The sequence below is a fragment of the Giraffa tippelskirchi genome, chromosome 9 (genome assembly GCF_054371585.1).
Source record: "Giraffa tippelskirchi isolate mGirTip1 chromosome 9, T2T-mGirTip1v1.2.pri, whole genome shotgun sequence".
NCBI classification, from domain to species: Eukaryota; Metazoa; Chordata; class Mammalia; order Artiodactyla; family Giraffidae; genus Giraffa; species Giraffa tippelskirchi.
This window is the reverse complement of record NC_137283.1, coordinates 91,010,315-91,037,995: the sequence shown is the minus strand read 5'-3', so window position 1 is coordinate 91,037,995 and position 27,681 is coordinate 91,010,315. Positions and strand designations below refer to the sequence as shown.

At 37.2% G+C, this 27,681-nt stretch overlaps 1 protein-coding gene and 1 pseudogene across 17 annotated transcripts in view; one reads left to right on the top strand and one right to left on the bottom strand.

Annotated features, from left to right (window-relative positions):
• Positions 1-27,681, bottom strand: part of DOP1A (DOP1 leucine zipper like protein A) — a 119,646-nt gene that overhangs the window by 67,657 nt on the left and 24,308 nt on the right. For 7 of the 17 annotated variants that reach the window (XM_081530435.1, XM_081530439.1, XM_081530434.1 and 4 more), the window contains exons 2-5: positions 19,400-19,590; positions 16,075-16,256; positions 4,175-4,345; positions 723-912 (exon numbers count right to left, since the gene is read on the bottom strand). In XM_081530435.1, coding sequence (XP_081386561.1) covers positions 723-912; positions 4,175-4,345; positions 16,075-16,256; positions 19,400-19,537 — 681 coding nt within the window. In that variant the 5' untranslated portion in view covers positions 19,538-19,590. Of the gene's footprint in view, positions 1-722; positions 913-4,174; positions 4,346-16,074; positions 16,257-19,399; positions 19,591-20,499; positions 20,589-27,681 lie in introns of those variants that run through there. The other 10 variants (XM_081530436.1, XM_081530440.1, XM_081530442.1 and 7 more) reach the window with 4 other exon arrangements.
• On the top strand, positions 7,185-7,666 carry LOC145521664 (acyl-protein thioesterase 1 pseudogene; annotated as a pseudogene).

Below are 27,681 nucleotides of genomic sequence, written 5' to 3'. Positions count from 1 at the left end.
TACAACTGTAAACATAAGATGAGTTAATTTTGGTGTATGCTAATTATACTTTAATATAACCAAAATATGCATAAAAATCTGTCAGTTCATAATCACATGGGGAAAAAGTAAAGGATGAGTGATCACAAAGTTTTTCTGGAAACTTTTCAAAATGACCCTCTAGGGTTTTCTTGTTTTTCCATTCACTGTTCATTTTAAGAGTACAACACTCTACAGGCATAAATGGTTTCCTTCTGTTCTTAATTTTTAAATTAAAAAGTATAAATATGCAATTGATGTAATTTTTTTCCAACTATCTTTCATTGTCTGCTTTAGTAATACCTTCTTTTGCACAAATCCCATACAGAATTTGGCTATTACTTGGTCTAAAATCTGTCTTTCCTATGAAGAAAGCTATGATTCAAGAGAAGGCTCACTTTAGAATAACAAAATGAATGTGGCTATGTAAACAATGATCTGAACAGTTAGCAACATGGTAATAACGACCATTTATTTGCTTAAAGGACAGATAATGAGGATAACATATAAATGACAATTCTTTTTCTATGAAAAAAAAAAAAACCTTGACATTTTCCAAATCAATAATGTGACTATTTTGGTCTTTACGTTTCCTTGATGAAAAATATAAGCCTCGTGAAAACAAGAACATCATTTGTGGCATGATTCTCAGTATCTGGCTATAAAGAAATATTAGTTAAATGAGCAAACACGTGTAGACATACCATTAGCTCAATGTCACTGCCAATTATATAAAGCTGATCTTCCATGGAAAGCTTCCGGTTCAAGTGGGCAAGAACATAGGTGATTCCAGGCAGACGCACAGCAGGACTGGTGAGAAGGCTACCCCAGAGGGCACTGTAGAAGGCTGACTGGTCCACTGCAGCAGCAACCTTTTCCAGTAAAGTGTTTGTTCTGAGGTACAAAATAAAGTGCTTTAAGAAGGGAAACATTTAGCTTCACATTGTTAAGCATAAACCATTATACTCTTCCAGAATGTATGAAAGCATCCTTGCTGTAGTTGCATGTTCTGCCCTGGACACAAGTAGGGTGGATGGGAAGAACCATACAGGTCATAGTCAGAGGACTGGGTATAAGTTCTGGTTCCACCATTGACTAGCTGTGTAATTTAGGGAAATCACTTAGTCTTTCTCAAGTTTAGTTTCCTCATCCGTAAAAAAGATAACAACAAAAACATCTCCACAAGTCCCATCTACCTCAAGGAATTGTTAAACCCACATACACTTTAGTTAATAGTAAGGAATCTCGTAGGCTACAGTCCATGGGGTCGCCAAGAGTAGGACACAACTGAGTGACTTCACTTTCACTTTTTTCATAGAAGAACATATCTTCTGTTGACTTTCTACAAAATTTTAAAGGATATTTCTTTTTCTTGGAAATTATATTACATAATTTACACCATGTGAAATGCCAGGCACGATGAAGCACAAGCGGAAATCAAGATTGCTGGGAGAAATATCAATAACCCCAGATACGCAGAAGACACCACCCTTATGGCAGAAAACGAAGAGGAACTAAAGAGCCTCTTGATGAAAGTGGAAGAGGAGAGTGAAAAGGCTGGCTGAAAACTCAATATTCAAAAAGCGAAGATCATGGCACCCGGTCCCATCACTTCATGACAAACAGATGGTGAAACAATGGAAACAGTGAGAGACTTTATTGTCTTAGGCTCCAAAATCATTGCAAATGGTGACTGCAGCCATGAAATTAAAAGACGCTTGCTCCTTGGAAGAAAAGCTACGACCAACCTAGTCAGCATATTAAAAAGCAGAGACATTACTTTGCCAACAAAGGTCTGTCTATTCAAAGCTATGGTATTTCCAGTAGTCATGTATGGATGTGAGAGTTGGACCATAAAGAAAGCTGAGCACCAAAGAATTGATGCTTTTGAACTGTGGTGTTGAAGAAGACTCTTGAGAGTCCCTTGGACTGCAAGGAGATCAAATCAGACAATTCTAAAGGAAATCACTCCTGCAAATTCATAGGAAGGATTGATGCTGAAGCTGAAGCTCCAAAACTTTGGCCACCTTATAGAGAGAATTGACTCATTTGAAAAGACCCTGATGCTGGGAAAGGCAGGAGGAGAAGGGGATGACAGAGGATGAGATGGTTGGATGGCATCACTGACTCGATGGACATGAGTGTGAGTAAGCTCTGGGAGTTGGTGACAGACAGGGAAGCCTGGCGTGCTGCAGTCCATAGGGTTGCAGAGTTGGACATGACTGAGCGACTGAACTGAACTGACTGAATTTAGAACAACTTGAATGAATTATGCTATGACCAAATATAAGATGCATTATTCAAGATAAACAAAGTAATACACAAAAACTTAATACACTGTTGTATAACAGATTCAGAATCAAGAGAATCTGATGAAATTCTACTGTTTACTTGCTATGTGATTTAATACTAACACTGTCATCTCTTCTGGTCTCAACCTACTTATGTATTAAAAGAACATGTTTTCGCATCTTTTTGTGTTGAATAACTGGCAAAACATAGTGTTCTGATCCAAATGTTTTTGTCCCTTCAATATTTATATGTTAAAATCTTGATGCCCCAAAGTGACTGTATTAGAAGATGGAGGCTTTGGGCACCCTCATGAGTGAGATTAGTGTTCTCATGAAAGAAATTCCAACAGAGCTCCACAGCCCCTTCCAGAAGGTCAGGATACAAGTAAAAGGCGCTGGCTGTGAATCAGGCAGAAGGCACTCACCAGAACATGATCATGCTACCACCTTGATTCTGACAGCCAGAATTAAGAACAGTGAGAGACAAATTTCTGAATTTATTTTTGAATTTTTGCATTTCTGAATATTTTTGAATTTCTGAAAATAAATTTCCACTCAGCCTGTGGCATATTTTTACAAAAGCCAAAGGACTTTCAAGCAAAAAGGACTAAGACACATAATAAGATAAACCATACAGATACCATACTCATAAAGATCATTATTCAATTCCCACGTTAAATTTTTAAAAAATTTATTATTATTTATTTGAATGCATGAGGGATGTTTTAACTGCAGTATATGGGATCTAGTTCCTGGACCAGGGATCAAACCCAGGCTTCCTGCATTGGGAGCACAGCACCTTAGCCACTGGAACATGGGGGAAGGCCCCACGTCAAATTTTAATTGTCACTAGCAGAGTTACAAAGTCATATCGATTCTATGCTTCCCTTAAGAGAACAGAACAATTTAAAACAAAACTGATTCATGAACTAAATAAAATAAGCTCACATCATGTTTCTAAAATTGTCCTGAAACGGAAATTAATTTTTCTCAAAGTAGGTTATAAGAGTGATCCAGTATTTTCAGGATTAGATTCCTACATCATTATGGCAGCAGATGAACATACAAAAAATAGAGTAACTTGTTTAAATAAATTATATAAATATAAATCATTAAATCTACTCCTAAAGAGAAGTTTGGCATTTTCTATCTCTGACATCTTAGTTCATAATTCCCTTTATGGTAAGAATATCAGTAACAGAGATATTAAAGATACTTAATGCTATCAAGCATTGTATACCACCATCAACTTCCAAAGAAATAATAATAAGCTCCAAACAGACCAAATCATTTTCTTTGAATAGTTAAAATATCAAGAGTACCACGTCAACAGCTATTGAAAGAGTACTGTGCCTGGTGATAGGCTATTTTTAACAGTTTAAAACTTGATGGCGCACTGCCCAATCTTCCATTCTTTTTATTAATCTAAATTTACTATCTGTTGTATTATTATTTTAAATTATGAGTCACAATTTTTTAAGTGACTTACAAATGCGAGGCACTGGGCTAAGTAATTTCAATATTACACTAACACAATGAATGGTATGTTTTTTTAATAGATGAGGAAGCTGAATAAAGTTCAGAAATGTTGAAAAAGTTTTCCTAAGTTCACATAGTGTCTGCCGAACTAGAATCTGAACCTAGTCCAGCTATCCAAGTCTATATTATTACCCAGCTTATTTTCAGTGTGATACGCAGATTAGATACACTACAAAAATTTTTTTTGCTATGGAAATCTTCAGGTCAGGTACTAAAGTGTTTAGAATAATCAGTTTTTGTGATGTTAATATTAATGATTTAAGGATGCTTGCTGACAAATTCATGACTTTGATTACTTAGCTGCAGCAATAACAGTAGCATCTTACCTCTCATAGTACTCTGATCCTTCTTCTAAGCCTGGAAGAATACCAGTTAGCAATCCTTGTAGACCAGGCTTCAGTGTTTTACCCAAAGGCAGATAGTACATCTCATACAAACTCAACAATGTTGGTTTCACTGACATGGCAGCATTTGCAAGGAGAGGAAAGAGTCCAGAACTGTTTTAAAAAATAAAAACAAAAGTGAGAGACAAAATAACTACAAAATATTAATTCATATATACCATTTTAAAAATGAAATAAATCTTTTAAAAATGAAATAGTAAGTTATACTATTAAATCTTTTAAAAATGAAATAGTAAGTTATACTGCTTGGCTTAAAATCATATCTATCCTGTATAGTGATGACTTCTATATCCATTAAACAAACCTAGGTCTCTCATCTGAGTTTCATACTCATAAACCCAAAGGTCACCTAGCTGTTTCATAAGGCCTTCAAATTTCCCCTCCCCCAAAGCCTGATCCTTCCCCTGTAATTTCCATTTCAAAATATGGCAACGGAACCCATCTGTCTGACCAAAAACTATACATCTCAGAGTGATCCTTGACCCTTAAAAAATAAACAACTTTAAATTGGAATCAGTCATCAAGTTTTCTCTCCAAGCCATTCTCCTAGATATTTTTTGTAAATATGATAAATTCTTTCCATTTCCACCAGACAGTTCCTTAGAAGAGACCACTGAGATATCTCAATCATATCTTACCAAACATCATATTTTAATCATTGAATTATCCAGTACTGCTTCAGTATTGCTCTGAAGCAGCTGTTGTCAATAAAACCCTTCATTGGTTTCCCGCTGGTTATTGTCTGTTAACTGTGGCTTTAACATCTTGCTACTACATACCTCTATACAACCCATGCGTGCTCACCAATATCACTCCTGCACCCTCTGCTCCAGGTACATTGAACAATTCCTCTCAAGTTCACTTCAGAACTTTCCACACTCTCTTCAGCGCCCAGGCCTTCACACATGCTGTGCTGAAAGGTACAATCCCTGCTCCCTCACTTTCTCCTCATTGTCTGCATTACTCCTAGACTTTCAGGAATTGGCCTAAGCTATTTCCCTGAGAAGACTATCTCCTAATTAGACCAGGTTAGGCTCCTTATTGGAGAAGGCACCCCACTCCAGTACTCTTGCCTGGAAAATCCCATGGACGAAGGAGCCTGGTAGGCTACAGCCCATGGGGTCGCTAAGAGTCGGATACGACTGAGCGACTTCATTTTCACTTTTCCCTTTCATGCACTGGAGAAGGAAATGGCAACCCACTCCAGTGTTCTTGCCTGGAGAATCCCAGGGATGGCGGAGCCTGGTGGGCTGCCGTCTATGGGGTCGCACAGAGTCGGACACGACTGAAGCGACTTAGCAGCAGCAGCAGCAGCAGCAGGCTCCTTATTAAATGCTCACATAGTACCCAATACTTACTTATTTCTATTAAGTAACTTTGTTTTACTAACAATAAGTAATCTATTGCTGTGATAATAATAAGTAATGCTATTACTTGCAGGAAAAGGAACCATCAACAAAGTGAAAAGACAACCTATAGAATGGGAAAAATATTTGCAAACCAAATATCTGATAAGGGGTTAATATCCAAAACATGTAAAGAACTTGTACAACTCAATAGCAAATAATAATAATAATAATGTAAGTACAAAATGGGCAAAGGACCTGAATAGACATTTCTCCAAAAAAGATACATGGTCAACAGGTACATGAAAGGATGCTTAACATCACCAGTCATCAGGGAAATGCAAATTAAAACACCATGAGATCGCATCTCATGCCTGTTGGAAGGACCATCACCAAAAAGACAAGAGGTAACAAATGCTGGTGAGGATGCAGAGATAAGGGAACCCTTGTGCACCGCTGGAGGGATTCCAAACTGGTAAGGCCACTATGGAAAACAGTGTGGAGGTTCCTCAAAAAATTAAAAATTCCACTTCTGGGAATACATTCAAAGGAAACAAAAACACTAACTCAAAAAGCTATCTGAAACCCCATTTTCACAGCAGCATTATTTATAACAGCCAAGACATGGAAACCTAAGTGTCCACTAATGGATGAACAGATAAAGAAGCTGTGGTATATATATATATGTGTGTGTGTATATATATATGTATACACACACACACACACAATGGAATATTATTCAGTCATAAAATGAGGAACTCCTACCATTTACAAGCTCATGGATGGACCTTTAAAGTATTATACTGAGATAAGTCAGACAGAAAAATACTATATGATCTCACTTATAGGTAGACTCTTAACTAACAAACAAAAAAAGACAAAAATAAAACCCACACTCATAGAAAAAGAGACCTCAAATTTGTGGTTATGAGAGGTAATGGTTAGGGACGGGGGGTGTTAGAGGAAGGTGGTAAAAGGTACCAACTTCCAGTTATAAGATAATTGACTACTATGGATGTAATGTAAAACATGATGACTATAGTTAACATTGCTGCATGATATACAGGAAAGTTGTAAGAGTAAACCCTAAGAGTACTCTAAGGAGAAAAATTTTCCCCATTATTCTTTTCTTCCTTCTTTCTGTTGTATCTAAATGAGATGATGATGTTTGAAGAACCTATGGTAATCATTTCACAATACATGTAAATCAAACCATCTTGCTGTATACCTTAAAATTATACAGTGATGTATGTCAATTGTTTATCAGTAAAACTGGGGGAGAAAGACTAATTCTAATAGGTAACTCTGTAATATCAGAAAGCAAGAGGCCCTTGGGCCTGGCTGGATGCCCACTCTGCCTTTTGCTTCAGATACGTGATCAGTGGAACTGGTGTATATAGGGCAATAATATATCAGCCCTGCTGCCTGCCATTATGCCTGCTGCCCAGAAGGCCACTGCTGTGGTAATCTTTCTTTGTGGACTGGGAGACACAGGGCATGGATGCGCAGAAGCCTTCACTGGGATCAGAAGTGCCCACATCAAATACATCTGCCCACATGCGCTAGTTATGCCTGTAATGTTACAAATGAACATGGTCATGCCTTCTTGGTTTGACATTACTGGGCTTTCACCGGATTCACTGGAGGATGAAACCGGGATTAAGCAGCAGCAGAAAATGTAAAAGCTTTGAGAGAGCAAGAGATGAAGAACAGCAATCCTTCTAACAGAATTACTTTGGGAGGATTTTCTCAGGGAGGTGCTTTACCGTGGTACATGGCTCTGACCACACCGCAGAAGCTGGCTGGTGTCACTGCTCTGGGCTTCCTTTTCACAGGGCCCAATCAGTGGTTTGAGAAGAGACCAGGCACCATTCCTCAGTGCCATGGAGATCTGGACCCTTTAGTACCCCTAATGTCTGGTGCTCTTTCTGCTGAAAAGCTAAAACCATTGGTAAATCCAGCCAATGTAACCTTCAAAACCTATGGAGGCATGAGGCACAGTTCATGTAAAAGGGAAAGGATGGACATCATGCAGTTTGTCAGTCAACTCCTACCTCCTGTTGACTGATGCTGCTAAGAGACCTTGTGTAGAAGTGAATACCAGCATCGTCTATTAGAACACACACTCCTGCCTGTGCCCAACCTTGAAACCTCTAATGTCTGCAGTGTTAAAATGTTTTGCAAATACACATCAATGACAGAGGCTAAATAAATTCTCCTCATGGGAAATGCATGATCTTTGAAGTTTCTATATATGTATTTGTATATGATACAATCCAGGATACATTAGTATTAAACTAGCAGTATACACTAGTATTGAGTACACTAGTATTAAAATTGAGAAAGAAGCAGCCAGCTTCTTTCTCCCAAATATAATTCAGCAAAATAATAGAATATTGCAACCAGATTTTTTATTATATCACGTGAAAATTATTAGCATGCTTAATGAAAACTTGTTCAGATACAAATGAGCAGTTAAAACATAAATAGCTTATGTATGCGGTGACTTAAGACTATGGGCTTACCCCGCAATCTGCCAAGTCACCATGCAGTATCTGTATTTTTATATCTGTGTTCATATATACCTAATGATTATGTTATGTTCATATAACATAATGCTTATAATGCATAATAAGAATGAGGTGTTATTACATTATTCCAAATAAAAGGGATAATGCTTCTAAGTGTTAATAAAGAGTAATACTGTTCTTTTCAATTAATGGCCCTTTTATTTTGGGGAACAGCTCTTTCTTTGCTTAATATACTTTGTTTAATACTATTTTTTTCTCTCTAGAAAAGAAATGTGTTCCTTCTTTTTTATCCTTCACAATAGACCAAATATTCCCTCTTTGCCACAGACACCTGCTGTCAATATGTGCTGTAATTTAACATTCTGGATCACATGCATGATAGCACTGAAAATATATTTATATTGACAGAAAGAAACCGGACATCCTTTCAGAGTTTCTACACTACTTCTTAAAGTGGACCTTTAGCTACAGTTTAGACCTGCAGAGTTATTAGAATCTTCAGTCCACGTCATGAGAATAATTCTGTGGTTGTATTTCCTTTGTAATTAACTGAAAGAATAATTAGGTCATATTCTAGTATGTTCTGGGATATTTAAGGCTGATCTTAAAAACTGTAATTTCTAAGATGATTTGCTCTAAGGTGATTCTCCTCATAGCATAGAATTTACTTATTTTGCACATAGGTTTGAAACCAACTACAGCAGGAAATGAACAATTCAAAAATTTTGCCAATGGACTAATTTAAATTTTCACTGTAGTCAGGTGATCTTTTAAAGTTAGTTTTTGTGCACACATAACAGTAGCAATTATTTGATTTTAAATAGAGTTTTCAGATTATTGGTTAAAATTACTTGAAAACAAATTTCTGGGTAAATTTGTTTAGTCAGAACTCAATACAAATAGTGTAGTTCCCACACAGTTTAATATATAGCAAAAATGTATGCTTGATATTTCTGAACTATTGTTAATTTTTCTGCTGAATTTCAACTGCTTAGAACAATGTTAGGACTGCATCTTCACAAATGGGTGCTACTTGATGATGGAAATGATTTGGTATGGACTATAGATGATGTTCGGAGAAGACAATGGCACCCCACTCCAGTACTCTTGCCTGGAAAATCCCACGGATGGAGGAGCCTGGTAGGCTACAGTCCATGGGGTCACTAAGAGTCGGACACGACTGAGCGACTTCACTTTCACTTTTCCCTTTCATGCACTGGAGAAGGAAATGGCAACCCACTCCAGTATTCTTGCCTGGAGAATCCCAGGGACGGGGGAGCCTGGTGGGCTGCCGTCTATGGGGTCGCACAGAGTCGGACACGACTGAAGTGACTTAGCAGCATAGATGATGTTAATAATTAAGCCATATATTTATGCCTGGATTTACAATTTTTAAACAATAACTAAATCATTTTACTTTACCTTCAAGAATATAAACTGTTGCTTCACTGACACAAATCAGTGAGATCTAATTTACAGCAAGAAATATTCCGTTGAAACACTGTGCTGTAACGTGAGAAAATGTAAATCTTTTTCATGGTTTCTATCAATGTAAAATAAAATTGAATTCTGACTAAAAACAAAGGGGGGGCAAGAGACCATGACTCCCTTTATTTCTGTATCCTAAGACCTTAAAACCAAGTCCTGCCCTTACAAAGTGCTTACTAAATGAATTAAGAATTTGTCTTGCTCCTACTTTACACAGAAAACAGAGGTCATCTAGTGGGAACTCCCTCAACTTCCCACATTTCTGCCTTCAACTTTAGGTACAGTGTGACTTAAAACTACAGTAGTAGCCTCTTCATAGCTACCTTGCCTCAGGGTCCAATGTCTACCTTTCTCAGGGCCCTACTTTATCCACCATACTTCTTCTTTCATATAATTTCTTTCTTGCTCCACTGACAACTGTGCTTAAATCTTTCCCAATGATTCTAAAAAGAGAACAAATGACAACAACAAAATCCCAAAACCTTTATCTTAATTATTTCTTGGCTTGAAGTTGCCTTCCTACTTCAACTTTTGGAGAAAAAACAAACAGAAAAACCACTTCCCCATCTATCACCTTCTGACACGTCTACCTGCTCTACTAAAACTGTTCTCAACATCATCACCATTCTCTACTAAATGCCAGATTTGTTGGTCTACTTTCAGTCCTGACTGTTTCATTTGTCTGTAGTATTTGATACTATTCACCACAACTTTCTCTTGAAACTCATTCCCCTTTGAGTGAGCTCTGTCTCCTGGTACATTTTCTATTTCTGACTCTTGTTCCTTTCCACTGACTACTTTCCTCCACCTGCCCTTTAAATAATGTAACTTCTAAGTATTCACGAGGCTTCCCATGAATATTTCCAGGTGGTTCAGTGGCAAAGAATTGCCTGCTGATGCAGGAGATAGAGGAAATGAAGGCTCGATCCCTGGGTTGGGAAGATCCCCTGGAGAAGTAAATGGCAACCCGTCCCAGTATTCTTGCCTGGTGAATCCCACGGACAGAGAGAAGCCTGGCAGGCTACAGTCCATGGGTCGCAAAAGTTGGATAGGACAGAGCAAATATTCACAGAATGGTCTCGTTCCTTTTGCCTACTTATTATTCACAAGGTAATGGTTGATCTCAGTCATTCTCTGCCACTTGAATGCTGTCAGCTCTAAAATCCCTCTCTAGGATTTGTATTAGCAAAAGTTTACTTTACATACCCACTTAATATTTTATGGTGCTCAAATTGGACATATAATGTTCTTAGTGACAGCTTAGTGTACTGTATCAGATTAAAAAAAATAAGCTTGAAGACACAATATGTTTTATCATGTAATAGGTTACAGAACTTTAAAAGTATTTGTATTTAATTATGCTAAAGCATAAACCTTGAGATTAAACTACTAAAAAATTGAAAGTCCAACATAATACAAACTCTAGTTTTTAAATTAGCTATACTCTAAAAAATATAGAATAACAATTTTACTCCATAAGGTATGTCTATGTAAGAATGTCTGCCATATTTAGGCATGGTATTCTAGAATTAATTTATTATTCTTATATAACATATTGCTAATAAAATTAGATACACTGCAACTTTGTGAAATAGTTGTTTCTTAAGATAAACTTTCTGTTTAAAAAGTAGCAGGCATGAGTTATATAGAAAAGTTTTGCCTTAAGGAAGGAATCTGTCAGTTATTACATGTAACACTGCTTGAGCAATTCTCAATTTTTTTTTAAAGTGCTCTTCAATAGAGTATTAATTATCAGTATTAAAAATACCTATTACTGAATTTCAAAACATCCACGAGGAATTTAAAGAGAAGAAACATACACAGTAAAATAGATCAATGAAATCAAAAGTTTGTTTTTAAAAAGACTAATAAATATGATAAACTCATGACAAGGCTGACCAAAATGTACAAAAGGATGTCTGCATCGCTGGTGTCAAGAGTGAGACAGGAAAACTAAATCTCCACATGTAAAAGAATGAAATAAAAGCCCTATCTCATGCCATTCACAAAAGTTAACTCAAAATGGATTAAAGACTTAAATATAAGGCCTGAAATACAAAACAGAGGAGAATATATACATGAAAGTTCCCTGACATTGGTTTTGGCAATGATATTCTGGGACAGGAAACCTAAAGCAAAGGCAGCAAAAGCAAAAATAAACAAGTGGGACTGCATCAAACTAAAAGGGAAGAGAGGGGAAGCCAGAATGAAAAGTTCTAACATATTTTAAATCATAGCTCCAAAAAAGGGAGAGAGAATATATGGAGTAAAGGCAGTTTAAAAAGACTCCAGAATTGATGAAAGGTATTGATTCAAACCCATTTCACGGATCACAGTCTTGTCATGGTGAATGGGCTTGTGCAACTCAAAGAGGCTATGAGCCATGCCGTGCAGGGCTACCAGAGACAGACGGGTCATAATGAGGAGTTCTGACAAAATGTGGTCCACTGGGGGAGGGAATGGCAACCCATTCCAGTATTCTTGTCACGAGAACCCCGTGAATCATATAAAAAGGCAAAAACATACGACACCGGAAGATGAGCCCCCCAGGCTGGAAACTGTCCAACATGCTACTGGGGAACAGTGGAAGGTAATAACTAACAGCTCCAGAAAGAATGAAGCAGCTGGGTCAAAGCAGAAATTGGGCCAAAGCTCAGTTGTGAATGTGGTCTGGTAGTGAAAGTAAAGTCCAACACTGTAAAGAAAAATGGTGCACAGGAACCTAGAATGCTAGGTTCATGAATCAAGGTAAACTGGACGAGGTCAGGCAGGAGATGGCAAGAGTGAACACAGACATCTTAGGAATCAGTGAACTAAAATCGACCAGAATGGATGAATTTAATTCAGATGACCAATGCATCTACTACTGTGGGCAAGAACCCCTTAGAAGAAATGGAATAGCACTCATAATCAACAAAAGAGTAAGAAATGCAGCATTTGGGTGCAATCTCAAACACAAAAGGAGGATCTTGGTTTGTTTCCAAGGCAAACCATTGTACATCACAGTAATCCAAGTCTATGCACCAACCACTGATGCCGAAGAATCTGAAGTTGACAGATTCCATGAAAACCTACAAGACCTTCTAGTACTAACACCAAAAAAAGATGTCCTTTTCATCATAGGGGATTGGAATGCAAAAGTATTCCAATGGATATGGAAGAGATATGCATAATAACAGGCCAGTTTGGCCTTAGAGTACAAAATGAAGCAGGGCAAAGGCTAATGGAGTTTTGTCAAGAGAGCATGCCGGACATAGCAAACACCCTTTTCCAACAACCCAAGAGACAACTTTATACATGGATACCACCAGATGGTCAGTATCAAAATCAGACTGATTATGTTCTTTGCAGCTGAAGATGGAGAAGCTCTCTACAGTCAGCAAAAACAAGACCTGGAGCGGACTGTGGCTCATATCATGAGCTCCTTATTGGAAAATTCAGGCTTAAACGGAAGAGAGTAAGGAAAATCACTAGGCTATTCAGGTATGACCTAAATCAAATCCCTTATGATTATACAGTGGAGGTGACAAATAGATGCAAGGAATCAGATCTGGTAGACAGAGTGCCTGAGGAATGATCAACAGAGGCTCATAAAGGAGGCACTGACCAAAACCATGACCAAGGAAAAGAAATGCAAGAAGGCAAAGTGGTTGTCTGAGGAGGCTTTACAAAAACTGAGAAAAGAAGAGAAGTGAAAGGCAAGGGACAAAGGGAAAGATATACCCATCTACCCAAATGAAGGTAGAGTTTCAGAGAATAGCAAGGAGAGATAAGAAAGCCTTCTTAAGTAAACAATGCAAAGAAATAGAAGAAAAGTATTAAATAGAATGGGAAAGACCAGAGATCTCTTCAAGAAAATTAGAGATAACCAAGATAATATTTCATGCAAGGATGGACATGATAAAGGACAGAAACGGTAAGGACCTAACAGAAGTAGAAGAGATTAAGAAGAGATTGCAAGAATACACAGGACAACTATACAAAAAAGTCTTAATGACATGAATAACCACAATGGTGTGGTCCATTACCTAGAGCTGGATATCCTGGAGTGTAAAGTCAAATAGGCCTTAGGAAGCATCACTACAAATATAACTAGTGGAGGTGACATAACTCCAGATGAGCTATTTAAAATCCTAAAAGATGATGTTGTTGTTAAAGTGCTACACTCAATATGTTAGTAAATTTGGAAAATTCAGCAGTGGCCTTAGACCGGAAACAGTCAGTTTTCATACCAATCTCAAGGGAAATGCCAAAGAAAGTTCAAACTACCAGACAACTACACTCATTTCACATGATAGCTAGGTAAAGCTCAAAATCCTTCAAGCTCTGCCTCAGGAGTACGTAAACTGAGAACTTCCAGATGTACAAGCTAGGTTTGGAAAAGGCAGAGGAACCAGAGATCAAATTGCCAACATTCACTGGATCATGAAGAAAGCAAGGGAATTTTAGAAAAACATCTACTTCTGCTTCACTGACTACACTAAAGCCTTTGACTGTATCACAACAAACTGTGGAAAATTCTTAGAGATGGGAATACCAGACCACCTTATCTGTCTCCTGAGAAACATGTTGGTAAAGAAGCAACAGTTAGAACCAGACATGGAATAGCTGAACGGTTTCAAATTGGGAAAGGAGTACGGCAAGGCTGAATATTGTCACCCTGCTTATTTAACTTATATGCAGAGTACATCATGCGAAATGCCAGGCTGGATGAATCACAAGCTAAAATCAGGATTGCTGGGAGAAATCAACAACCTCAGACATTGCAGATGATATCATTCTAATGGCAGAAAGTGAAGAGGAACTAAAGAGCCTCTTGATGAGGGTGAAAGAGGAGAGTAAAAATGCTGGCTTGAAACAACATTAACAAAACTAAGATCATGGCAACCAGTCCCATCACTTCATAGGAAATAGAAGGAGAAAATGTGGAAGCAGTGACAGTATTTTCCTGGGTTCAAAAATCACTGTGTGCAGTGATTGCAGCCATGAAATTAATAGACACTTGTTCCCTGGTGGCTCAGACGATAAAGAATCCACCTGCAATGTGGGAGACATGGGTTCGATCCCTGGGTTGGGAAGATCCTCTGGAGGAGGGCATGGCAACCCACTCCAGTACTCTTGCCTGGAGAATCCCCATGGACAAAGGAACCTGGTGGGCTACAGTCCATGGGGTTACAAAGAGTCGGACACGACTGAGTGACTAAGCACAGCACACACTCCTTGAAATGAAAGCTATGACAAACCTACACATCATATTAAAAAGCAGAGACATCACTTTGCTGACAAAGTTCTGTATAGTTAAAGCTATGGTTTTTACAGTACTCATGTATGGGTATTTGAGAGCTGAAACATAAAGAAGGCTGAGCGCTAAAGAACTGATGCTTTTGAACTGTGGTATTGAAGAAGACTCTTAAGAGTCCCATGGACTTCAAGGAGTTCAAACCAGTCAATTCAACCTTCAGGGTTGAATGAATATTTAATTCATTGGAAGGACTTATGCTGAAGCTGAAGCTCCAATACTTTGGCCATCTGATGGGAAGAGTAGACTCACTGGAAAAGACCATGATGCTGGCTGGGAAAGATCAAAGGCAAAGGAGAAGGAGTTGGCAGAGGATGAGATAGTTAGATAGTATCACTGACTCAATGTACATGAATCTGAGCAAACTCCAGGAGATAGAGAATAGAGGAGCCTGGCGTGTTACAGTCCATGGGGTTGCAGAATTGAATACAACTTAGGGACTGAACATACATAACAATGATTCACATATTTTAAAATCCCAATGAATCCCAACCAGGATAAATAAAAAGATGAAAGTGAAAGTGATAGTTGCTCACTTGTGTCTGACTCTTTGTGACCCTATGGGCTGTGGACCACCAGGCTCCTCAGTCCATAGGATTCTCCAGGAAAGAATACTGGAAGGGGTTGCCATGCCCTCCTCCAGAAGACTTCCCAACCCAGGGATCTAACCTGGGTCTTCTGAATTGTTGGCAGATTTTTATCATATGAGCCACCAGGGAAGTCCATTTATCACTAAATGCTGTGTTAGTCGCTCAGTCATGTCTGACTCTGTGCAACCCCATTGTAACCTGCCAGGCTCCTCTGTCCATGAGAGTCTCCAGGCAGGAACACATCACAGTAAAACTGCAGAGTACTGGGAATTCCCCGGTGTTCCGGTGGTTAAGACTCTATGCTTCCATTCCAGGGGATCCAGGTTTGATCCCGTCAGGGAACTAGGATCTCACAAGCTGCTCAGTGAGCCATAAATAAATAAATAAAACACACTGCTTTTAAATTTAAGAAATTTTTCTAATGTACTTCTTTATCAAAATAATTATGATTGATAGTGAAAACTTTCATCATTACGGAGTTTTCAATTATCTAGCTTTTACTGCAAAAAACATTGAAAAGTTTAAAAATACTTTATTTACATGCAAATACACAGTAAAATTATCTCACCTATATAAAAAGAGATCTTTGGCAAGTCGCTTAGGTCCAATGATTTTGAAGATAATTTCATATGTTTCAAGTGCCTTCCGATGAACTCCACCCGGTAATGCTGGATGTAGACATTGAGCTAGGCGCTTGCCTATGGTCAGCTTTTTGGGTACTACTTGGTATTTTGCATTATTTTGTAAAACCTTGAAGAAAACATCTTAATTCAGTTGAGAAAGAATATTGCATTTCATTTTATTTTCATTTTCTGGCATAATATTATGAAAAATCCTTGATACAGGACTTCAAAGGAGAAAAATTATAGAGGATGTAAAAAAACTTTTGTTTTTGTCAGTTACATCAGTAAAACTAGATTGAAAATTAAAACTGAGGATTTAAAATATTTACTGATTTGTTAAAAAAATCAACTTGTTACATTGTAAACAGAAATAACATTTTTATGAAAAATAATAGTATTTTCCAAAAAAACTTTGCTCAGAAGAAAGGTATTGTTTTAGATTTTTGAAAATCTTTTAACAGCCTTCAACCTTTTTGGATACACTGTTTGAAATATATTTAGAAAAGTGAACCTCAACAAAAATATGTAGTTGGAAGAGGAACAACCACTGCTGTAGTATATCATATTATAGCAAGAACACACAAGACATTATACTTGTCCATTTGCTTTTACTAATTTCCCAGTTGGACCAAATACATGTTGCTGTATTTATTCAACCACCACATTTCTTTAGAAAAGATGGTCAAGGTAGAATTTATAGAAGATGCAAACTCACAAATACCACCCAAAGGAGATTAATTTATTTAAATAAAAGAAGACTTATAAATGAAGTTCTTCAGAGTATTATGGCAAAATGCTAGTAGTAGAAAATAAACATCAGAATGAATATGGCATAATAGATGAGAACTGGAATTGAGATGAAACACAAAAGAAGTCCTTTATCTTAGAAAATAAAAAACTGAGGTTAAAATATATAAAATGATTGTTTTGCCAAAGGCAGTACAAAAGCAAAGCACTAGATCCTTCCAGTTCATAAAAAAAAAAAAAAGTAAAAAATTAAAGGGTCTGAAGTCCGCTTAGACATAACATTTTCAATGGTCTTCCCACTACAAGCCTTCAATCCAGTCTTAAATTGGATGTAACCAATATAAATAAAATTACACTTACAAACGCAAAGCAAATCAAGGGCACAACATCAATAGGAATTCAATGACAAAATTTTTTTTTTTAAACTAGCTGCCTTCCATTTCTAAAACATTAATTTGAATTTTGGATGTAGGAACAAAGAATCAGTATTTACACATATTTGAAAGAAAATTATAAATAATTATTACCAGAAGTATCTCTATAGAAGGAAAGTTAATGATCTACAATACAAAATGTTTCAATAAAGAAATTCTACTAATATCAAATAAAATTTTTTAATAAAGCTAAATATGGCACTATTTTCTAAAATCATCTGAGTTAGAAAACTTGTATAAACAAGGTGAAATTTTAGTATATTAATAAATGATAAAAATTTAAACTAAAACATATTTAGGCTATCTGCAACAAATTCGTACATATATAACCCTTGCCTTGTATCACCATGACTTTAGGTAAGTTTCACTGATGCATTGTATGTCCTATGTTGTGGTATCTGGATACAGTGAAATCTGTTTTCATGATATTGATAACTATAACAAATAAATTATGTAGTTAATTAGGCAAATTAATTTCCAAAGTTTAATGAGCTGCTTTTACACACAGTTCCTACTAGTAGTAGTGTCAGTCGCTCAGTCGTGTCCAACTCTTTGTGACCCCATGGACTGTAGCCTACCAAGCTTCTCTGTCCATGGGATACTCCAGGTAAGAATACTGGAGTGGGTTGCCATTTCCTCCTCCAAGGGATCTTCCAACCCAGGGATGGAACCCACATCTCTTACATCTCCTGCATTGGCAGGTGGGTTCTTTACCACTGGTGCCACCTGGGAAGCCCCAAACCAACATTTTATATCCAGGCAGTTCTTAGTTATAGTCAGTGCTTTTTACAAAAGTGTAAAAAGCTTTTTACAAGCCTAAGTTCCTACTAAGTCTTCAGAAAAGAGACCCTTCAAGGTAAGTAAAAACCTAACTACCTTTAAACAAACTCATACTTTTAGATGCAATTTCTTGGGGATATTGTAACAATTTTGAGAATTTATCAAACCTCAAATGATAAATTTTAGAAGTCAACATGTCAAAAAGAATTTTGTGCATATCATGTTAAGATCATGGCACACTGAAAATGGAAGTTTTTCTTTTTAAGTTATCAGGGTAATTATCTATAGTAAGTATTAAAGTTGAAAACTAGTGTCCTTGATATGTATGTCAGGAAATTGTATGATAAACTGTCTGATGTTAAAATAGTTATGAGAAGAGCTCACCTTTCCTATCTGTTCCCCTGGTCCACTTAATATTTAGAAGCATTCGTATTCAATACACGCTATTAAAAACAAACCTAAAGAAGCCCCCAATACCAAAACTATGGGTATGAATTGAGAAAATTTCGATATGAGTTAAAAAAAAAAAAGGGTCAAAATCCAAAGCTACGAGTTGAACAGTGATGCCACCATATTAACAGTGGATAAAAACCAGACATGTCAAGAAGGATCATTCAAGGCTTGGCTCCAAGGCCTAAGCAATTACTTGTCACTTTTGTAAAAAGCACTGACTATAACTAAGAACTGCCTGGGTATAAAATGTTTCCTTAATGCTATATTCCATTTGGAAAGGACACAGCAGTTACTGCTTTCCATGTGCAGCTTTTCATTTTGCTGCCAGGAACTCCAGAACCATATCTGATACTCAATTATAAAAACCTGTTAACCTTCATGGTTAGCATATTTGTTTCCTAATCTTGCATTTATATGTAATAATAGATTAACTATATTTTTCAAGTACTGTTGTGGTTTTGGCCTCAAAAAAAAAAAAAAAAAGCCTAACTGCAAAGGCATGCAATTAATGAAGTAAAATAGCAGAATCAAAAGTAATTCAGCCTGGCACTCTGTGATGACCTAGAGGGGTGGGATTTGGAGTGGGGAGGGGGGCTCAAGAGGGAGGGGTCATATATAATTATAACTGATTCTCACTGTTGTATGGCAGGAAGCAACACAACATTGTAAAGCAATTATCCTCCAATTAAAAAACAAAAAATAGAGAGGAAAATGTTATAGATTGGAGAATTAAAAAAAAGTAATTCTGAGGTTATGTTTTTAAATTCTTTACTTCAAGGTTTAGAGAAATTCAGAAAATACAGATGCCGATTTCTGATTGTTATCCCTTCTTATGAAATGAGCAAGACAGACATACCTTATTAAGTTTTCCAAGCGCCGATATCAAATCCGCCCACTCACTGGAGTATTCAAAATTCTTCAGTGCTTTGTCAACTGCAGCTACATAGTTCCTGTATTTGGAGTCACTCAGTAACTCCAGCTCTTCTGTGTTCATCCTCCCACAGCGTCCTCCTAGAGACCAATTCCAAAGTCAGGTAAAATCATTACCTACAAAAACAAAGTTTGCAGGAGGAACCAAAGTTACAAAGGAAAGTATTCAAATGAGTTTAGAGCTAATGGCTAACTTTAAAATGTGTTCTGAGTTAGAAGTGATCAACACTCCAGGCAGCTAGCATTCAGGGTCATGAAAGTATTCAAAGACAGCTTCAGAGATAACTACTCATGTGTTCCTTCCTAGGAACTGGAGAAATGGCTATGAGAACTTAGGGCTTACAAAGAAGTGGGAAATATTCCTTGCACTTATTTCAAATTAGAAGTCATGTTATTTCTCTGTCATATTTGCCAATATAACACTTCTGATACACATACATCTCTTCTTTGTTTTGATCCTAAAATGTAATAAGACTGGTTAGATTAGAAACATCAGGGACTTTGAAAACAACAACAATGGAACAAAAAAAAAGAAATAAATGACTTGGAGATCATCTTATTTCATTAAGCAATAAAAGTAAGGGCATATAGAATGAAAGAACATCAGCTGTTTGGAACTAATAATACTTCGAATAAAACCGGGCTTCCCTGGTGGCTCAGTGGTAAAAAATCTGCCTGCTAACGCAGGAGAGGAGACACAGGTTCGATTCCTTACCCAGGAAGATCCCACATGCCTCAGAGCAATTTAGCCTGTGCACCACAACTATTGGAACTGTGCTCTAGAGTCTGGGAACCACAACTACTCAGCCCATGTGCCCCAACTACTTGAAGCCCACGTGTCCTAGAGCCCATGCTCCACAACAAGAGAAGTCATCGTAATGAGAAGCCTGCGCTAGCCCTGCAAGCTGCAACTAGGGAAAAGCCCTCAAAGCAACAAAGATCCAGCAAACAAACAAAAGAACTTCTAATAAAACTGACAAGTATATGTGGTAGTTTAAAATATGTCCACAAATTCTTTGATATTACTTTCAAAAATCAGTGCCTAATTCTCTAGTCCCTTGGGCTGGATTCTGGAGCTCAGTTCTAACAAAAATAATAAGGCAGAAGTGACAATGTGTAATGGCCAAGACTAGGTCATAAAAGCACTTCAGCTTTATCCCTGCTCTCTCTGTTAGGTCACAGGCTCTGGGGAAAGCCAGCTGTAACAGTACAAGGACACTTCAAGGAGCCTTATGGAGACGTTCCTGTGGTAAAGAACCGAGGCTTTCTGCCAACAGCCTTGTAAGTGAGCCATCTTCGAAGAAGATCCTTCATCCCCAGGCAAGCCTTGATTTAACTATAGTACCAACTGACATCTTGATTGATTTCACCAGAGACTGTGTGCCAGAACTACACAGCTAAGCCTCTCGAATTCATGATCTACAGAAATTCTGTTGCTTTAGGCCACTGAGTGGGGGAGTAATAGCCACACAGCAGTAGAACAGATAACTTAACAGAGTACTAACAAGGATTTAATTGAGGCTCAATTTTAAAATCAATGTGGGAGGACTTCCCTGGTGGTCCAGTGGTAAAGAATCTACCTTGCAAGGCAGGGGACAAAGGTTTGATCCCTGGTCAGGGAGGATCCCACATGACGAAGGGCAACTAAGCCCACGCGCCGTAACTACTGAGCCCGCACCCAGAGCATGCCAGCTGCAACTACTGAGCCCGCACCCAGAGCCTGTACTCTACAACATGAGAAGCCACCACAATGAGAAGCCTGCGCAATGCAATGGGGACCCAACACAGCCAATAAATAAATTATTTAATTAAAAAAAACCAATGTGGGGACTTCCCAGGTGGTCCAGTGGTTAAGAGTTTGCCTTCCAATGCCCGGGGTCTGGGATCTATCCCTGGTTGAGGAGCTGAGATCCCACATGCCTCAGGGCAAAAAAAAACCAAAACATAAAACAAGCAGTATTGTAACAAACTCAATAAAGACTAAAAATATTCAACATCAAAAAAATCTTTCTCACACCTACACAAAAAACAATTCAAAATGAACCATCTAAATGTAATAGCTAGAACTATAAAACTCTTAGAAGAAAATATAGGAATAAATCCTCATGATTTATTCTAGGCCTTCTTAGGATTTCTCAGAAATAACAATAAAAGCGCTATAAGCAATACAACCACAAGCAAGGGAAACAAACGAACTGGACTTCATCAAAATGAAAAACCTTTGTGCTTGCGTTTCCCTAGTGGTCCAGTGGTTAAAAATCTACCTGCCAGTGCAGTGGACATGGGTTCGATCCCTGATCTGGGAAGATCCCAAATGCTGCATGCGGGACAACTTAGCCTGTGTGCCACAACTACTGAAGCCTTCGAGCCTAGAGCCCATGCTCTGCAACAAGAGAAACCACTGCGATGAGGAGCCCATGAGCTACAACGAAGAGTAGCTCCCGCTCCCCGCAACTAGACAAAGCCCTCGAATAGCAAAAAGACCCAGAGCAGCTGTAGATAAAATAAATCAATAAATCTGTAAAAAAAAAAAAAAGAAATAATTTTGTGCTTCAAAAGATATCAACAAAGTAAAAACACAACTGACAGAATGGAAGAAAATAGATCTCCTATATTTCTGATGAGACACGTGAATCATATATATAAAGGACTCTTACAAGTCAGTAATAAAAGGACAAATAATTTAAAATGGGTAAAGAATCTGAATAGTCACTTCTCCAAAGAAGATACATGAATGGTCAATAATTACATGAAGTGATACTCAACATCATTAATCATCAAGAAAATGCAAATCAGAACCATGAGATATTTCATCCACACTAGGACTGCTAAAACAAAAAAGACGGTAAGTATTGACAAAGATATGGAGAAACTGGTACCCTGGTACACTGCTGGTGGGAATGTAAATTGGTGCAGCTGCTTTGGAAAGTAGTCCAGCAGCTCTCAAAAGGTTAAACATAGAATTACCATACAACCTAGCAATGCTACTCCTAGGTATGATACACATACACAAGAGAAATGAAAACACGTTCACACAAAAACTTGTACATTAATGTTCAAAGAAGCATTATTCATAATAGCCAAGAAGGGGAAACAAATCAAATGTCCAGCAACTGACGGATGAATAAATAAAAAACAATGGAATATTATTCAACTATAAAAAGGAATGAAGTGCTGATACATATGACAAAATGGATGAACTTTGAAAACGTTATGTTAAATGAAAAATATCATTCACAAAACACCACATATTTTATTTTTCTATTAAATGATAGCTGTAGTGGTAGAGAATTCTATTATTTTCTGTTAACCAATCATGCTACAATGCTATTAAGTAAATAATAGTTACATAATCACAATAGTAAAAGATGTTTATCAATTTTCACAATCAACAGCCAGACAAAAATTAAAAGATAATTACAATTTCAGGCTATAACGGAAACATGATTTACCTAACAATATAAAATCATCACATACAATTTAGGGGGTTAAGTAGAGTGACGTAGTAGAATGCATACATGCACATGTCTTCATCCAGCCAACTGGCTATGTCTTTTGGTTGGTGCATTTAACCCATTTACATTTGAGGTAACTGTCAATATGTATGATCCTATTACCATTTTCTTAATTGTTTTGGGAATATTTTCTGATAAGGTCTTTTCCTTATCTTGTGTTTTGTGCCAAGAGAAGTTCCTTTAGCATTTGTTGTATAAAATAAAAGAAGAAAGAAAGAAAACCTACAGAATGGGAGAAAATATCTGCTAATGATGCAACAGAGAAGGGCTTAATTTCCAAAATATACAAACAGCTCAAACAATAACAGCAAAAAGCAAACAACCAAACAAAAAACAGGCAGAAGACCTAAATATGTCTCCAAAGAAGAAATACAAATGGCCAATAGGCACATGAAAAGATGCTCAACATCACTACTTCTTAGAGAAATGCAAATCAAAACTACAATGAGGTACCATCTCACACTGGTCAGAATGGCCATTATTAAAAACTCCACAAATAACAAATGGTGGAAAGAATGTGGAGAAAAGGGAACTATATTCAATATCCTATGATAAATCGTATCAGAAAAGAATATAAAAGAGAAATTTATAGATGTGTGTAACTGAATCACTTAGTATACAGGATAAACTAATATTTTGTAAATCAACTACACTTGAATTAAAAAACTGTTTATAAGGATGGTTACACAGCTCTATGAATGAACTGAAAACCACTTAATCATATATTCTAAATAGGTGAATTGCATAATATGTGAATTGTATCTCAATAAAGATATATAGCTATATTTATGTGTATATATTTAAGATATATATCTATATATGTAAGATCTATACATATATAGATATATGTATATATATATAAAAATGGGCTTTAGGGATCTGTGCATTACTTCAAGTTACATGCAAAATTTACATCTTACATTTTATTGGAGAATGGTGCACTTTTATTACAGTGTCAAAAATAATTTAAGTAATCCTCAAAAGGAGGAAATGGTAACCCACCTCAGTATTCTTCCCTAGAAAATTCCATGGACAGAGGAGCCTGGTGGGCTGCAGTCCATGGGGTTGTGAAGAGTCTGATGCAACTGAGCATGCACACGAGCAAAAATGTTAAGATCCACTGCTCTAGAGAGTATAACCTGCATTAGCAAAATCTGTTTGCATAAAAAAAACCCTAAACTAAAAAGGCCCTATTATATCGAAACTTACCTACATAAGGTTATTCCAAAAAGAAGCAATACACACTTTCCAATTCTCTATCTCAATCCTTTTATCCATAAAAACAAAACTAGACAGATCTTAAATCCCATCTTTGGAGAGAATATCACCTAAATATAGAGTCACCTGACATATGAAATTACTCACTTCAGCACATCATGTGCCAACCAGTATGGCTCGGGGCTTACTAGACAGAATATCCCTGATCTCAGGATACTTTCCCCATTGGGAGGGCTGGGAGTGGAGAATATAAAGTAAGGTAAATCCTTCAAGACAATTAATCTACTTTTTCTCATTAAAACTGTGTTATCTGACCCCAGGGGCTTAAAATAAAGTTTATGAGGGAAAAAAGTCCATTTTATTTTCTATCCTCACGCTCTGAACTCTCAAAGCAGCAAACCAAACGTAAAGCAGTATAAGATCATGGCATCTGGTCCCATCACTTCATGGAAAATAGATGGGGAAAGTGGAAACAGTGTCAGACTTTATTTTTTTGGGCTCCAAAATCACTGCTGATGGTGACTGCAGCCATGAAACTAAAAGACGCTTACTCCTTGGAAGGAAGGTTATGGCCAACCTAGATAGCATATTTAAAAGCAGAGACATTACTTTGCCAACAAAAGTCCGTCTAGTCAAGGCTATGGTTTTTCCAGTGGTCATGTATGGATGTGAGAGTTGGACGGTGAAGAAAGCTGAGAGCCGAAGAATTGATGCTTTTGAACTGTGGTGTTGGAGAAGACTCTTGAGAGTCCCTTGGACTGCAAGGAGATCCAATCAATCCATCCTAAAGGAGGTCAATCCTGGGTGTTCATTGGAAGGTCTGATGTTGAAGCTGAAACTCCAATACTTTGGCCACCTCATGCGAAGGGCTGACTCATTGGAAAAGACCCTAATGCTGGGTAGGATTGGGGGCGGGAGAAGAAGGGGACGACAGAGGATGAGATGGTTGGATGGCATCACCAACTCGATGGACATGGGTTTGGGTGGACTCTGGGAGTTGGTGATGGACAGAGAGGCCTGGCGTGCTGCAATTCATGGGGTGGCAAAGAGCCGGACATGACTGAGCGACTGAACTGAACTGAACTCTGAGAAATCCAAGACGACTTTCAAATTTAAATAAGTAAATAAAAATTGATCTCAACTAACTTCCATTTCACAATTGATAGAAGAGCTGGATATGTAATTCCTCTACTAGGGTAGAAGTCCTTGAGAACAAGAACTATGTTTTATACACAGCACATAACTTGCAATCCAACTGAAGCTGGACTCATATACAGTGATTTAAGTGTAATGGTTAAGACTGGGAATAAATTAAAAATTCTGTGAAATCTTTCCTCATTAATCTATGGTTTCTTTAATTAAAACTAGATTTAACCACAACTATGAACAAACACACAGCAATGTGTGCTTTGGATACAAAAGACTGACATAATAAAATATTTAAAGCTAGAAAATTTGATAATAAATATTAATACATAGTGATTTACAGAATGAAGGTTAGAAAGAACACAAACTAAAATGTTTATAAGTTTGCTTATGAAAATTCAGGAAAGAAAGAACTACAAAACCAATTAAATTTAAGGAAAAATCAACTTGAGTGGATTTTCTGAAGGTGTATAAAAATACTACAAAATAACTATAAATTCTAATCACTAAGCCTAAGAAAGCACTACCAGTAGACAGAATAAAGCACATGCATAAATTTTACTGACAAGGACATTTTTTTTTTCTTAGCAGTATTTCCAGTATAAGATATAACACATCAATTTGAAGGTACACAATATTTGTGCCCAGGGGTAGATTAACCTAAAAATCAATTTAACGGTAACTTCTGACAATGAAATGAGTTATCTGTAACTGAGGCATTAGTGTAATTGTGAAGTAATGTTACCTCAATTGACATATCCTTCAGACATATATTTCTTATTTGGTATTAAAAAAAGAAACAAAAACTATCCAATAATGATCGGCTAAATTCCTATGTTACATGTTCACAGCTAAAAAAGTTGAGTCAGGTAAGCAAATTGGATTTTCTTTATTTATTTAGCTTGAAAGGTTCTAAATATTTTAAATATGATTAAAAAGGCTACATATTCACAGGACACACATAATACTAGATAAAACATCAAGAGCAACATCTTATGAAAACAGTTGAAAACTGAGACAGAACACTGTAGAAGTTTCATCAGCAGTGAGCTGTACTATTTTCTTTCATATGAAAAGGTGGTCAGATTTGGTTATATTTCCTCAATAATTTGAATGCAAATAAAATTATTCATTATGTATCAGAAGAGAAATCAAGGGATGATGAACAACTTTTGACTTTTCCATCCAATATATAATAAACGCAAATTCCAGTATTCAGGTTCCCCCTCCCCATATTTTATTTTGAAGAAGCTTAGATCAGTAATTCTCAAACTATCTGTAGTAAAGAACCAGTTTTCTCCTCCAACCCACTGCTGACTGATGCTTTTCTAAAATGTAAAATCATGTATATGATCAAATTGCTATAAATGTTTTCAAATGATTACTTTCTTCTCTATGCTTATCTTACGTTTCCTTAACAAATAATTTATGCTGCTGCTGCTAAGTCGCTTCAGTCGTGTCCGACTCTGTGCGACCCCATAGACGGCAGCCCACCAGGCTCCCCCGTCCCTGGGATTCTCCAGGCAAGAACAGGAGTGGGTTGCCATTTCCTTCTCCAGTGCATGAAAGGGAAAAGTGAAAGTGAAGTCGCTCTGTCGTATCCCGACTCTTCGCGACCCCATGGACTGTAGCCTACCAGGCTCCTCCGTCCATGGGATTTTCCAGGCAAGAGTACTGTAGTGGGGTGCCATTGCCTTCTTCGAACAAATAATTTATGAATGGCCCGCAAATCACACTCTGAACACCACTGACTTAGGTTATAAATACAAATGCCACACATTCCCATATTGCAGTGAGGAAACTTTTTATGCTGCCATTTCTCCAAAAGGGTGGTGGCACATGGCAAAAAATATATTTCAATAACAAAACAGTATTTTGTAGAAAATCCAGCCCATGGAAAGACAGGCAGTAGAGGGCAGGGCCTCCAAGCATTGGGTTAAAGTCAATATAGTTGGGAATCCAAATCCTAGTTCTAACACTTACTTAGCAGTATGAATCTGTGCAAGATGTCCTAAGCTTGTTTCTTCCTCTATAACGGGAGATAATATCTACCTCAGTCAGTGTCAAAATTTTAAAAAGAACATATTAAAGTTATCAGTTGAATGGTTCTATGAAGTTGAACAGTTCTATGAAGACCTACAAGACCTTCTAGAACTAACACCAAAAAAGATATCCTTTTCATCATAGGGGACTAGAATGCAAAAGTAGCAAGTCAAGAGATATCTGGAATAACAGGCAAATTTGACCTTGGAGTACAAAATGAAGCAGGGCAAAGGCTAACAGAGTTTTGCAAAGAGAAAACACTGGTCATAGAAAACATCCTCTTCCA